The following is a 12,591-nucleotide window of genomic DNA, read 5'->3' as shown; positions in this document are numbered from 1 at the left end:
TATATTTATACTCGTATTTGCATATTTGTAAACCCTACCTATGAAAATAAATAAGACCTTGTTTAGACTGCGGGAGTAAAGGGACTTTTCAGTCTCATTCTGGCAGGATAAACAAGGTATATTCTATTCTATTCTATTCTATCTGTGTTGTGTTTCAGCGGGAGCAAACAGCACGGTAGCCTCCCCATCCTACGGGATTTGGACCAGCTCGAGCTTGGGGACGGGGCCGGGTGTAGGCGGGGGCAAGGTCTATCCTACTACCACCCAGGCCACCAAGTCCCGGGAGGCCTTCGACGAAATTCGGCCGGCTACGGCCTCCCAAATTCAGAACCAGGTGAGTCATATTAAGTTAAAAGGCACTATATCTGCCTCGGTGGTGTAGTGGTCAAGGCGCTCGCCTGGTAAACAGGAGGGTGTGGGTTCAATCCCAGCCGAGGTATGTCCTTACCCCGTCCCTCCATATTCTCTGGAGCTGTGCACCTTACCCCGTCCCTCCATATTCTCTGGATCTCTGGAGCTATGCACCGTTTCACCCCCCCTTTATATTTCAGCGTACCACTAGAACGGCAGTTGGAGGAATGAATCCAAAGAAAGGACAGGAGGGAGGGAGTGAAGTCAAAGGAAGAACAGGAGGGGAGGGAGTGAAGACAAGGGAAGGACAGGAGGGGAGGGAGACTGAAGGGAAGGTCGATATCATCGCTATGAGTATGCGCTCCCTCCCCAACTTCATCCCTCTAACCATGCTCTGGATGCTCCCGAAATAGACTCTGAGATGTCTGCTTCGGAACTCCATGTTCAGTAAGCTGTGAACCGTCAAGGCTTCCAAACCATGCTCTGGATGCTCCCGAAATAGACTCTGAGATGTCTGCTTCGGAGCTCCATGTTCAGTAAGCTGTGAACCGTCAAGGCTTCCATATTGCCTGAGCGGGATTTGTTTCTAGCGGAAAGTTTACGCCGAGACAAGTTGCTGTCTAAACCACGCCAGTTTTGGATGTCACAGTTTTGAGCACACTTCAAGGTAATTTGAATTAAAATAATTGATCTTTTGCGTATTCTAGAGCTGGGGATGGTGGAAAAAAGCCATGTAAGATCACCTGAAATAATATTAGAGGTATAGTGTTGCATAGCATGCTTTTACCACAAAGTATGTACCTATATTTGTGACCCCCTTTTGATTCACCCAAATATTGGACGCTTTTGCCAAACCTATGTTTATTAAAAGATATAGTTAAACACTTTTGTCTAGTTCTTTTAATTAATGGAATTTTGTCTACTTCTTTGATGCATGTCTCTAGATGGATGCTTCTTTAGCAGAAGTCATAATGCGTCCCAGGTAGTGGGTCCTAAGATTTATGAATGTATTGCTATCATAATTACCTACCTACTCCAAAGTAGACCAATCTTAATTTTGGATTTTCACTCCGATCGGCATGATCTGTTTCCATAAACAAGTGGAAAGAGATCATCCCGATCGGCAAATGCCGAGTGAGTGGAAATGCACCATAAAGATACCATGTTCGCCCTTGTTCTTTTTTGTCAGATGAATTTCGAACCGGAAACCAGCAAACCAACAGATGAGGGATTAAATTCTATCTATTTGTAATGTCATCGAGATCGAGACATGTTGGTATTAAACAACTTGAAAAAAGTAAAAAGTGTATGATCATAAGAGTAGTTTCTAATTTGTCATAATTATAAATGTTTTGTTTTTGTTTGACAAATATGGCCTAAAAGTTTTAGAGCTAGCACTAAACCTTTGTTTTTGCTCCAATATTCTCTTGGACTTGAAAATAATTGTAGCTAAGCAATATTCTTAGGGAAGCCAAGTTATTCCACTGAGTATGACTAGGTACTACACTGTTGCAAATTTCATGAGTAACTTTTACGTGATACGTCTCAGGAGAATTCATTCCATAATGATGGTAACGTTGGTGGAAAACTGAGTATGACTAGGTACTACACTGTTGCAAATTTCATGAGTAACTTTTACGTGATACGTCTCAGGAGAATTCATTCCATAATGATGATAACGTTGGTGGATAACGATGATAACGTTGGTGGAATTCACTCCTTTACCTACTTAGCAGTGGAATTATTGTGATAATTATAATATTATCATACCTACCTAGACGGATCATGAAGGTTATAGTAATTTACCTATTTTCATTCATAATTCTATAGGTATTTTATATTTCATGTACATGGCTCATCTAATCTCATTGTTAGTCCGTTAGTGTACCTACTGTAAAATTTAGTAGCTCAGTTCTCATTTTTTGATGTTGTTTTGATGAATTTATTTCAGAATTATAGAATTTATTGAAATCAGCACTTTGTTCTTTCGTTTAATTATTTATATTTCATGTACATGGCTCATCTAATCTCATTGTTAGTCCGTTAGTGTACCTACTGTAAAATTTAGTAGCTCAGTTCTCATTTTGATGTTGTTTTGATGAATTTATTTCAGAATTATAGAATTTATTGAAATCAGCACTTTGTTCTTTCGTTTAATTACATTCAAAGTTTGACAGCATTATGCAGAAAAGATAATTCCCTTTATGAATGGTTCTTTTCTGCTTAATGCTGTCCTGTTGATTCCAGCTTTTCATGACTTCAGAGAGGTACCTGCTCCAAAAGATTTTCTGTATCAGGGAACCCAAATATTATGTTTTCATTTGATGATTTCTTTTATTGGAAACATTGCGTATATTTCACCAAACCACACAAATTATTAGATACTTACTGGAGGTGACGGCGTTGGTGTATTGACTTGTTGTACCACCGTGGAACGAATCCTTGTTTGCTTATCCTGCTCGAATGAGACTAAAAAGTCCCTTTAGCCCAGCAGTTTAAACAAGGTCTCATGTATTTTATGGGCTTAATAACATAACTTCTTTTTCTTCTTCTTCTTCTTCTTCTTCTTCTTCTTCTTCTTCTTCTTCTTCTTCTTCGCCTTTTCCCATGTTCAGATGGGGTCGGCGTTTGTCGTCGGCCTCTCAATGAGCTTTAGAGTGATCGCTTTGAGGCCAACTTGTTTTGGCTAAAACAAAATTTTCCGAGTGGGATGCCCTTCGCACTCAACCTTCGCTATTAATATAGCGTGAGGAAATTTGGACTAGTCTACTCCCTGCTTATAGTCCCCTAGCTAGACGCTGATCTACTCTCTGTTTATATATAGTCCCTCAGCCAGACTATGGTTTAATAACATAACATATAATACATAAATGTCAACAGTAGACGACCTTGCTTGATTATGAAAAAAACGCTCCCAAAAATTGTTCCTCTTTTCCAATCTCATCTCATTCCATGATCTTCTCTTTCAGATGCAGATGAGGTCTCTGTTTGCTCCGCAGTACATGCAGAGCAAAACATAGGCTCTACTTCAGACACCTTGCTCAACTCTAATGTCTACTATAACCTAAATTGTGAGGTAAGAAGGATTGGTCCTGGAATTAAACCCTGAACCTCCGGAATGCAAGCCTAGTGCAATAGGTACACACATGGCCACGGAGATTACCATAAAGTTGGATATCGTGTACCTAAAGTCATACAATTTGAGCCTTAAGTCATTATTACAAATTTAAACTTGATCCGCCAGATACATGCTTGGTTGGTAGTTCGTCTGCCTTGTAAGTGCTAGGCCACCGGTTCGATTCCCGCTCGGGGTGGATTTTATCCTGAACGGACAATGTTCGTTCTCGAAACGGCTGGCTCCTCCTATCCTGTCTTCCTCTTCTATTTCAGGACAATAAGACCTTAGCAGTTACAGTTCCCTCTATCAAACTGCGAGGGTGGATTTTATCCTGAACGGACAATGTTCGTTCTCGAAACGGCTGGCTCCTCCTATCCTGTCTTCCTCTTCTATTTCAGGACGATAAGACCTTAACAGTTACAGTTCCCTCTATCAAACCACTTAAAAAAAAATCTTTGGGTCTGTTGCAGGAAAACGAGCGTATGAAGGCTCGCAACATCATTCAGTACCTCAACAAGAAACAGAATTACTCGTTCGTCTATTGGAACTGGCCCCTCATCCGACGGACATGTCTCTGTTCCATGTTCAGCTTCATGATTGTGGTTCTGTGCACCATCCTGGTTATGATTATGACTCAACCTAAGAACTGTGACCCTCATGACAATTGGCGGAGGACGGCAATGGTGTATGAAATCTTCCCCGCGTCCTTCCAGGACTCCAATAATGATGGTAAAGTTACACAATGATGTCTTACACAGAGGATGACCTACATATAAAAAGAAACTTTTGGGTTTCTATACCCCGGAGTCCCTGGACTTTGCCATCCAGACTATGGAGTAAACAATATTCTGTTTTGTACTTGCAATTTTCCTGGACGTTTCTATACCCCGGAGTCCCTGGACTTTGCCATCCAGACTATGGAGTAAACAATATTCTGTTTTGTACTTGCAATTTTCCTGGAGTTAAAGTTGGCACAGCCAGCCTAGTTAGCTTAGTTGGTAGCGCGTCTGCCTTGTAAGCGCTAGGCCGCGGGTTCAATTCCCGCCCGGGGCGGATTTTATCCTGATGGGATAATGTTCGTTCTCGGAACGGCTGGCTTTCTCCTATCCCGTCTTCAGCAGATTGTCAAAGTTATATCGTATTAAGACGTACATACCTATTTATTAATATTCACTTATTGTTTTAACTTACAGGTATAGGTGACCTTAACGGAATCACGGAGCGACTGTCCTACTTGAAGTACTTGGGAGTCAGCCATGTACGTCTCAACTCCATATTTACCTCATCCCACTACCCTGATGACTTCCGTAATGTGGACACTTTCTTCAAGATTGACTCAACCCTTGGAGACATGGAGGATCTGAGGCAACTAGTGGACAAAATACATTTGAATAACATGTCTCTTATATTGGATTTACCTATATCTCACCCATCCTATAGGATAGATCAACCTAGCGAATGGGGCAGGAATCATCCTAACGACACAGGTATGTTACATGTTATCATTGAAGTATTTGGTCTTTTATATTAGGTAAGGAGGTACCTATATGTTGTGCTTCTTTTTACTTATTTTCCGTAAATTATTAGATGGAGGTAGATTTTGCATTAATTGCTAACAACACATTTCTGGTTTCACAGAGAGCGTGGAAGAAGTACTCAAGTTCTGGCTGGGTCACAATGTTGATGGTTTCTACATCAAAGGAGTGGAACAGATGCAAGATGATCATGACTTCTCTGAAAAACTTGCTGTATGGCGTAGCATTATGGATCAGAACGGTAGCAAACTACTAATAGCATCCTATCATCTGGTTGATGATGTAGCCTCCAAGTATGGCCACTCGAGCTCACGCATGCAGAGTATCAAACAAACATTTGATCTGATTGACTTTAGAATCCATAACTTGGACAACATGACCGTAGAAGCTAACAGAGTGAGTGCAGCCTATGATCTCATGGATGAACGATGGATCATGTGGTCCCTCAGCAACAATGATAAGCAAAGGATCAGTCCAGGGAACACATCAGCTGCTGGAATTCTGTTGACGTTCATGCTTCCTGGGATACCCAATATATTCTATGGGGAAGAGATAGGACTACAGAATGTGCAAATCTCCAATAACATTGAGGAGGTGAGTTACTCTTTCAGCAGTTTAGCACCCCTTCATAGATTATATTTTATACAAATTAGATGAAATCTTAAAAAAGTGCAACTTTCCTCCTTTCATAGACAAACATATCAAGATTTTTAAATGCCTAGATATAACTTTTACCTACCTATTTATATTTTGACAATCTGTTCCTAGAAGAAATGCTTATAATGTATGTAATTCTTGTGCTCCTCCCTTCCCACTAGCACATGGAGCAGCGCCACCTGTTCCAGTTCTCCCCAATGTACTGGCGTCACTATGAAGACCACAAGTCTGGTCTCATAGACTTTACCTCGCTCACCGTAGTTCCATGGATGGCACAGGCCCCTGTCACCAATGTGGACAAATTTGAGACGGTCAGGGCTGGGTTCGAACTCCGCTCGCACACGCCAAATATCTACATGAATGGCTTCTGCCGCAAGATCTCATTCATGAAGAATTTCAACGTCAGGTAAGTTCCTTTTTCCTACATTACATTGAAATGGGGGTCTTTTCTGACGAAATTCCTGCGTGTGGAGTCCATTATGTAGGACTATTGCACCCCTCCTAATTCCTAGAAATTGTATGTACTCACTTTGTACTTCTGCTCTCTTGATGTTCACGTTTTATCCAGTGCTTCAAAGTCAGTAGATAATAATTTGTGGGTGAGGTAGGACTATTGCACCCCTCCTAATTCCTAGAAATTGTATGTACTCACTTTGTACTTCTGCTCTCTTGATGTTCACGTTTTATCCAGTTCGCTTCAAAGTCAGTAGATAATTTGTGGGTGAATCTAAAATTTTGTTCCATCCTTCTTCCTAAATATGTAAAATCTCTGTTCAAAAATTAATTTAGGCGTGTTCATAATATTTAACTTAATGTGCAAGGAGAGAGGATTTTGCCGAAATCTAAACCGATCTTGAGTTTTGGATTTATGTTTATGCTCAATTTTACGTGGCTAAGCACAAAGTAATCTGCTAGCATTCATTGTACGTACCTATTCTGAAATTTGACGTTTTCTTCTTGTTTTTATCAGGTACTCTGACAAGTCCATCATTGTTGTGGAGCGGATCTATCCTCGGAAGAGTCCGTACATATTCGTAGGCAACTTCGGCAAGGAATATCGGATCCTCGATCTTTCACGAAGGTTCTCCGAAGGGCGAGTTCTGCTTCGGATCAGCAGGCGGGAGTTATTTGAGGAATTCAACTTCCACACTATTCATCTGTACCCGGGTGAAGCATATGTTATCAAACTCACCTATTAAGTGGACATTGGCATAATCGAGAAATTCCACTTCTGCAGTAGATATTTTATGCCCAGGGTAAAGTGTATTGGTCCGCTGCCGAAGTAAGTCAGCTAGTCTTTCATGAAATCATGCTATTGGGAAGGTTGTAACTGTTGTAATGTAAACCATTACTTTATTATTTATTTATTTATTTTCTATAAAAAAAGACATTTTAATTAAATATTAAGCATAATTACTCGATAAATTTTATGACGTGACTTGGACTCGAAATACCAACCTTTTAACCACTACACCGTTGTAGTTGATTATAGATACCAAGTAAATTTAGACTGATATTTCTTTGATATTGTAGACATTTTAATTAAATATTAAGCATAATTACTCGATAAATTTTATGACGTGACTTGGACTCGAAATACCAACCTTTTAACCACTACACCATTGTAGTTGATTATAGATACCAAGTAAATTTAGACTGATATTTCTTTGATATTGTAATTATTTATTTATTTTCTATTAAAAAAAGACATTTTAATTAAATATTAAGCATAATTACTCGATGAATTTTATGACGTGACTTGGACTCGAAATACCAACCTTTTAACCACTACACCATTGTAGATACCAAGTAAATTTAGACTGATATTTCTTTGATATTGTAGTTAGTACTTAGGTACCTATCTATCTATGCTTCTGCATTGTAACGAGAACACGGCCGCTCTGATGGCCTCCTATATTGTACAAGGTAAGCACCGGCCTTCGGCCTCCTAATATTAGCATAGTGGCCTCCAAATAGAAAAGGAACTTACGCGGTATCTATTCTGTCTGCAAATCAAACGCGACCTATCGCAAGGCCTTCTGCATTGTAACGAGAACACAGCCGCTCTGATGGCCTGCTATATTGTACAAGGTAATCACCGGCCTTCGGCCTCCAAATAGTAATAGTGGCCTTGTATTTGAAGAATTCACTCGGTATCTATTCTGTTTGCAAATCAAACGCGACCTATCCCAAGGCCTTCTGCATTGTAACGAGAACACGGCCGCTCTGATGGCCTCCTATATTGTACAAGGTAAGCATCGGCCTTCGGCCTCCTAATATTAGCATAGTGGCCTCCAAATAGAAAAGGAACTTACGAAACGCGACCTATCCCAAGGCCTCCTGCATTGTAACGAGAACACGGCCGCTCTGATGGCCTCCTATATTGTACAAGGTAACATCGATTGAAAACTTTTTAATCGCAATTATTGTCTTGGTGGAAATATTTTTATTTTATCTGATTTTAATTTTCAACTGTTATTAATTTTTATTTTCAGCTGAGTGTGGGGACTATGTAAGTGAGGACTATCCAGACCACACGTATCTGTCCTCGTACAAGCATGGAAACTACCTGAGGCACTGACAATGGAGCCACTACGTGATCTTTGACCTTCAGAATCTTGAGTGCCGGTTGTACCAGTACAAATTCCACTTGTCTCACTTGATGCCGCTACTGTGGATACTGCCACTGTGGTGTTGGCGGCACTCAGACAACCTCGTACAAGTTCGTGCCCAATCAAACCCCCGAACTCGAGCGACGAATCATGGAGAACCACAAGAAACACGCGTAAGTCATCATAATCCTTGAGCGTAGGTACTGATCCGTCATCCCGCGCGAAAAGTGTTCTATAAGCCTTCCTAGTGACCCAAAAGACTCAATAAAACATAACCACGACCCAAAGATGTGACTTTACCTAGAAGTTAATAGCTCATCCCCTACAGGGAATTTCGCTAAATTTGTCTTGACCTTCCAAGAAGGATAGCTTCTAACTCACCAAATGAATTAGCCTCGAAGATTTTTCTTTCTTTCTAGACATACGTTCATCTTAATGTTGTGTTAAAATGTGGATTAATTCTTTTAAAATTGTTCCTTTTATCTTTTGATAATATCACATGGAGGACAATTTTTTCTTCTTCTTTTGGGATACTGGGGCTTTTTAGGTGCAAATAAACAACAAGGTTAAATGAAAATTGATTCATTATTAATTATTATCTAGTTTTCTTTGTACTTATGCTAGTGCAACTTTTTTTTCTCATCTAATCTGTATCCTATGCGTCCTTCCTCTTATCTAGGTATAGCGGCAAAACGCAGAAACAAATCGTAGAATTTGTGCGCGAGAACTACGTCAAGCGGCAAACATTCCAAAGGTAAGTGGTGAACCTTGCCATGTAATCCCTTTACCTTCTAAGGCCGGTCACTCACGTTCACTTTTGCGTGAAAAGTTATGCCTAGTTGCATTCGATTGTGTGAAATAAAAGTCAGTCAATATGGCCGACAAAATGGTCGAATCTCTCTCATCTTCAACACCCTGGCTGCCAAGCTCGATCATGTTTACCCACAGTGTTTCCACTCGCTTAAAATCCCTCATCTAGTTGTAAATATCTTAATATCCTCCCTTTGTATCCCTCACACTTCTCGAAAATCCCCGGAGAAAGGACTAAATCTCCGAAAGAGGAAACAGTACGTAAGCGCCCGTGGCAGCAAGTGTGGTGGCGCCATTACGTCCAAATTAGTCCAAAGAGAAATTCCATAGAGAATTTGTCTCATGGCTGACTTTTATTTCACATAATCGAATACAACTCAGTTATGCATTGTCATTCAGAATTGGCCGTGAGGGGCCGGTCTTATATCTGCGCCTAGATCCAGTGGTTCCTAACTGAGAAGTAAATTACAAAGAGGCATGTTTGATTTTATTATTGTTATTTTCCAAAGAGGTTTGATCATTTGATAGAGGAAACTGTAACTGTTGAGGTCTATTCGTCCCGAAAACGAAGAGAAACTGTTAAAATAAATGTGATTTCTCAAACATGCAAATATTTCTCTTATTACTTCATTAATGAGCTAGAATAGAATCATAAGCGTACTTTTTTGTTTTTGTTCTATTATGTTATGAGTTCTGCGCTTGATTTATTAATAAATATTATGAAAGTATTTGCTTAAAAAAAAAAAGATTTTTAGCCATGTAAACATGATGTATTAAGGCTAAAAATGTAAAAATTCGAGTTTTGAACCACTGGATTCAGATTTTACATAGCTAGTCTAGTAGTCTTCCTACCCATAGAGCGCAGATACGTCATGAAAAAAAAGAACATAGGTACTTCTTGGAAAAATTGTCTAAAAAGGTAAAAAATTCAAAGGGAAAGAAAATCACATTCGAAAAATGTCAAAAAAAAACATACCTTTTGAAAAAATGGTCTAAAAAGTTAAAAAAATTAAAAGGAAAAAAATCGCATTGAAAAATTGTCAAAAAAAAAGTAAACAATGACCCATCCTTTTTAGAATCGCTCGCTATTTAGAATCTAGATTTAAAATGCATTTTGATTTGTCTGCCACATTTTTTTTCACGTTTGATTTTGCTATTTTAAAAGTTGAAAATCACTGTTGAATCACGGTTTGAGTTTTAGAACTCACCGATGCGATGTCACCGTAAAATCGTTTGCGATTTAATGCAACGTTTTGCGTACCTAATTTCTTGTTATTTTTCGATTTTTATCATATTTTTGCCATGTTATTGCTTTCACTTTTTTATGCCATTTCATTATTTTTGTTATCTTAAATTTATATCGATTTTACCTTCATTTCTTGTTATTTTTCGATTTTTATCATATTTTTGTCATTATTATTGTTATTTTTCGATTATTTTTAATTTTAATTTTTCTTTTTCATTTTCCCTTATTTTCTACTATTTCTTGTTATTTTTCGATTTTTATCATATTTTTGCCATGTTATTGCTTTCACTTTTTTATGCCATTTCATTATTTTTGTTATCTTATATTTATATCGATTTTACCTTCATTTCTTGTTATTTTTCGATTTTTATCATATTTTTGCCATTATTATTGTTTTTTTTTCGGTTATTTTTAATTTTAATTTTTCTTTTTCATTTTCCCTTTTTTCTACGATGTATTTTATGACTATTATTTCAATTATTTCTTCTAGCATGATCCTCCATTTTTCACTATTGATTTGTGTCACCTCTATTTTTGGTTTGTTGTTGCAATTCACACACGGATTGGAATATGTATTTCTAATCAATTCACACATTGTGTTTGTACAAGAGCCACTTTCCATTTTCTACTTGTAGTTTCATTTGGACAGATTTTCGATAAAAATGAAATTTTCTAAAGGAGCAAGCTCCAATTTAAAACACTCAAACCTGTCCGAATCCAAAACACTCAATTTTGAATCCAAACGTATCGTCTTTGCAGACTATTTCTTTACTCTTGTTTATACTTATAATATTTAGACACGTACTCATCTAGCCATATTTTCACATACTTATACTTATACGCGTACTTATACTTATACTTTATGAACAAAATGCTGGCTCTTAAGTTCGTACTAAGCATAGTCTCAAGGCATTTGATTGGTCAATTTTGACTTGAGACTGATCTAAGAACGATCATTCTTGTTCATAAATACGAGTGTTAGTTAAAAGGCACTATATCATTACCTGTCATTACCTGTTGTTCTACTTTCCTTTTTTACTTTATTGTCACTTTCTATTACCACCTACTAATTTACATTTCCTTTTTTTTTAGTTAAGCAAGGTCTTTTTACTGAATTGTTAGTTGTATGTATTATTCTTTAACCCATCAAATATACGAGACCTTGTCTAGACTGCTGGAGTAAAGGGACTTTTCAGTCCTATTCGGGCAGGATAAACAAGGTATATTCTATTCTATTCTATTCTATCCTATATCCAAAAGCTCGTGTTTTCAGGAATCGAATGTAGGCATTTAGTTTGTTAACAGAATGGAGGATAAAACCCTCGTCACTTGAAACCTTAGGCCACTCAGCCACTCATATCAGGTACAGGTACTATTAGTTATATCTGACATCTGATGAGCACACACTATCAGATAGACCTGATCAGGTGTACCTGTCGTCAGGTCTACCTGATAGTGAGTGGCTGGCCTAAGATAGTTGAAAACTGAGAACTGAACCTGATAGAACCACCACACACACTCATCAGGTCTGTCAGGTGGAACTGATCGAATTCTCATCAGGTATCAGTCCTCCATCAGTTTGCCTGATGGACATATTATTGCTGCCACACACTACCAAGTAGACCTGAAAGGTTTGCCTATTAGTGAGTGGCTGGCCTAGGGAGTTATACAGTGACGTAAAACAATATTTTATTGTGTGAGAAGTTATTTCATTCAGCGTTGAAAAATATAACAAGTTTTTCTTAGAAGTCAATATTGACTTGGGAAAAACACCTTTGCATATCTATTATTATGTCCAATAAATAAATAAATAATTGAATTGAATTATACAGTATCAAACAAACAAAGAAATAAGCAGACAAGCAAACTAATAACAAACCCCTAATAATAGTAGTAGCCTACTGCTGGAGTAAAGGGACTTTTCAGTCCTATGCGAGCAGTATAAATAAGCACTATTATTATTAAACCCCCCTATGTTTCTATTATTTGCAGAATGGCGGAGTTCTGACGGGCTCGAGTACCCCCGGTCAGAGCCGGAAGAAGGGTCCAGCGGCCCTAATAATAGTAGTAGCCTACTGCTGGAGTAAAGGGACTTTTCAGTCCTATGCGAGCAGTATAAATAAGCACTATTATTATTAAACCCCCATGTTTCAGAATGGCGGAGTTCTGACGGGCTCGAGTACCCCCGGTCAGAGCCGGAAGAAGGGTCCAGCGGCCCCGAAGACAACTACACCAGCGAGCCGGAGCTCTCCCACCCTTTCC

At 38.6% G+C, this 12,591-nt stretch overlaps 1 protein-coding gene and 2 long non-coding RNA genes across 3 annotated transcripts; all 3 read left to right on the top strand.

Annotated features, from left to right (window-relative positions):
* Positions 1-1,594: 1,594 nt before the first annotated feature.
* LOC113468554 lies at positions 1,595-2,326 on the top strand. Its single transcript, XR_003392267.1, has 2 exons — positions 1,595-1,849; positions 1,954-2,326. It is a non-coding gene; the product is annotated as an uncharacterized LOC113468554 (long non-coding RNA).
* A 1,000-nt stretch (positions 2,327-3,326) lies between these two features.
* LOC103511930 (neutral and basic amino acid transport protein rBAT-like) lies at positions 3,327-7,120 on the top strand. The gene is made up of 6 exons (XM_026825545.1): positions 3,327-3,427; positions 3,940-4,198; positions 4,663-4,956; positions 5,108-5,598; positions 5,823-6,067; positions 6,632-7,120. Exons 2-6 carry the CDS (start codon positions 3,952-3,954, stop codon positions 6,858-6,860), a joined length of 1,506 nt encoding a protein of 501 aa, XP_026681346.1. The 5' UTR covers positions 3,327-3,427; positions 3,940-3,951; the 3' UTR covers positions 6,861-7,120.
* A 421-nt stretch (positions 7,121-7,541) lies between these two features.
* On the top strand, positions 7,542-8,199 carry LOC113468553. Its single transcript, XR_003392266.1, has 2 exons — positions 7,542-7,912; positions 8,157-8,199. It is a non-coding gene; the product is annotated as an uncharacterized LOC113468553 (long non-coding RNA).
* Positions 8,200-12,591: the final 4,392 nt, after the last annotated feature.

The sequence above is a fragment of the Diaphorina citri genome, unplaced genomic scaffold (assembly GCF_000475195.1).
Source record: "Diaphorina citri unplaced genomic scaffold, Diaci psyllid genome assembly version 1.1 scaffold769, whole genome shotgun sequence".
NCBI classification, from domain to species: Eukaryota; Metazoa; Arthropoda; class Insecta; order Hemiptera; family Psyllidae; genus Diaphorina; species Diaphorina citri.
This window is presented reverse-complemented; position numbering and strand designations above follow the sequence as displayed.

Coding starts and splice junctions, on each gene's coding strand:
- LOC103511930 (XM_026825545.1), top strand. CDS start 3,952: ATGAAGGCTCGCAACATCATTCAGTACCTCAACAAGAAACAGAATTAC. Junction 4,957..5,107: donor GAATCATCCTAACGACACAG/GTATGTTACATG, acceptor CTGGTTTCACAG/AGAGCGTGGAAGAAGTACTC. Junction 6,068..6,631: donor ATGAAGAATTTCAACGTCAG/GTAAGTTCCTTT, acceptor TGTTTTTATCAG/GTACTCTGACAAGTCCATCA.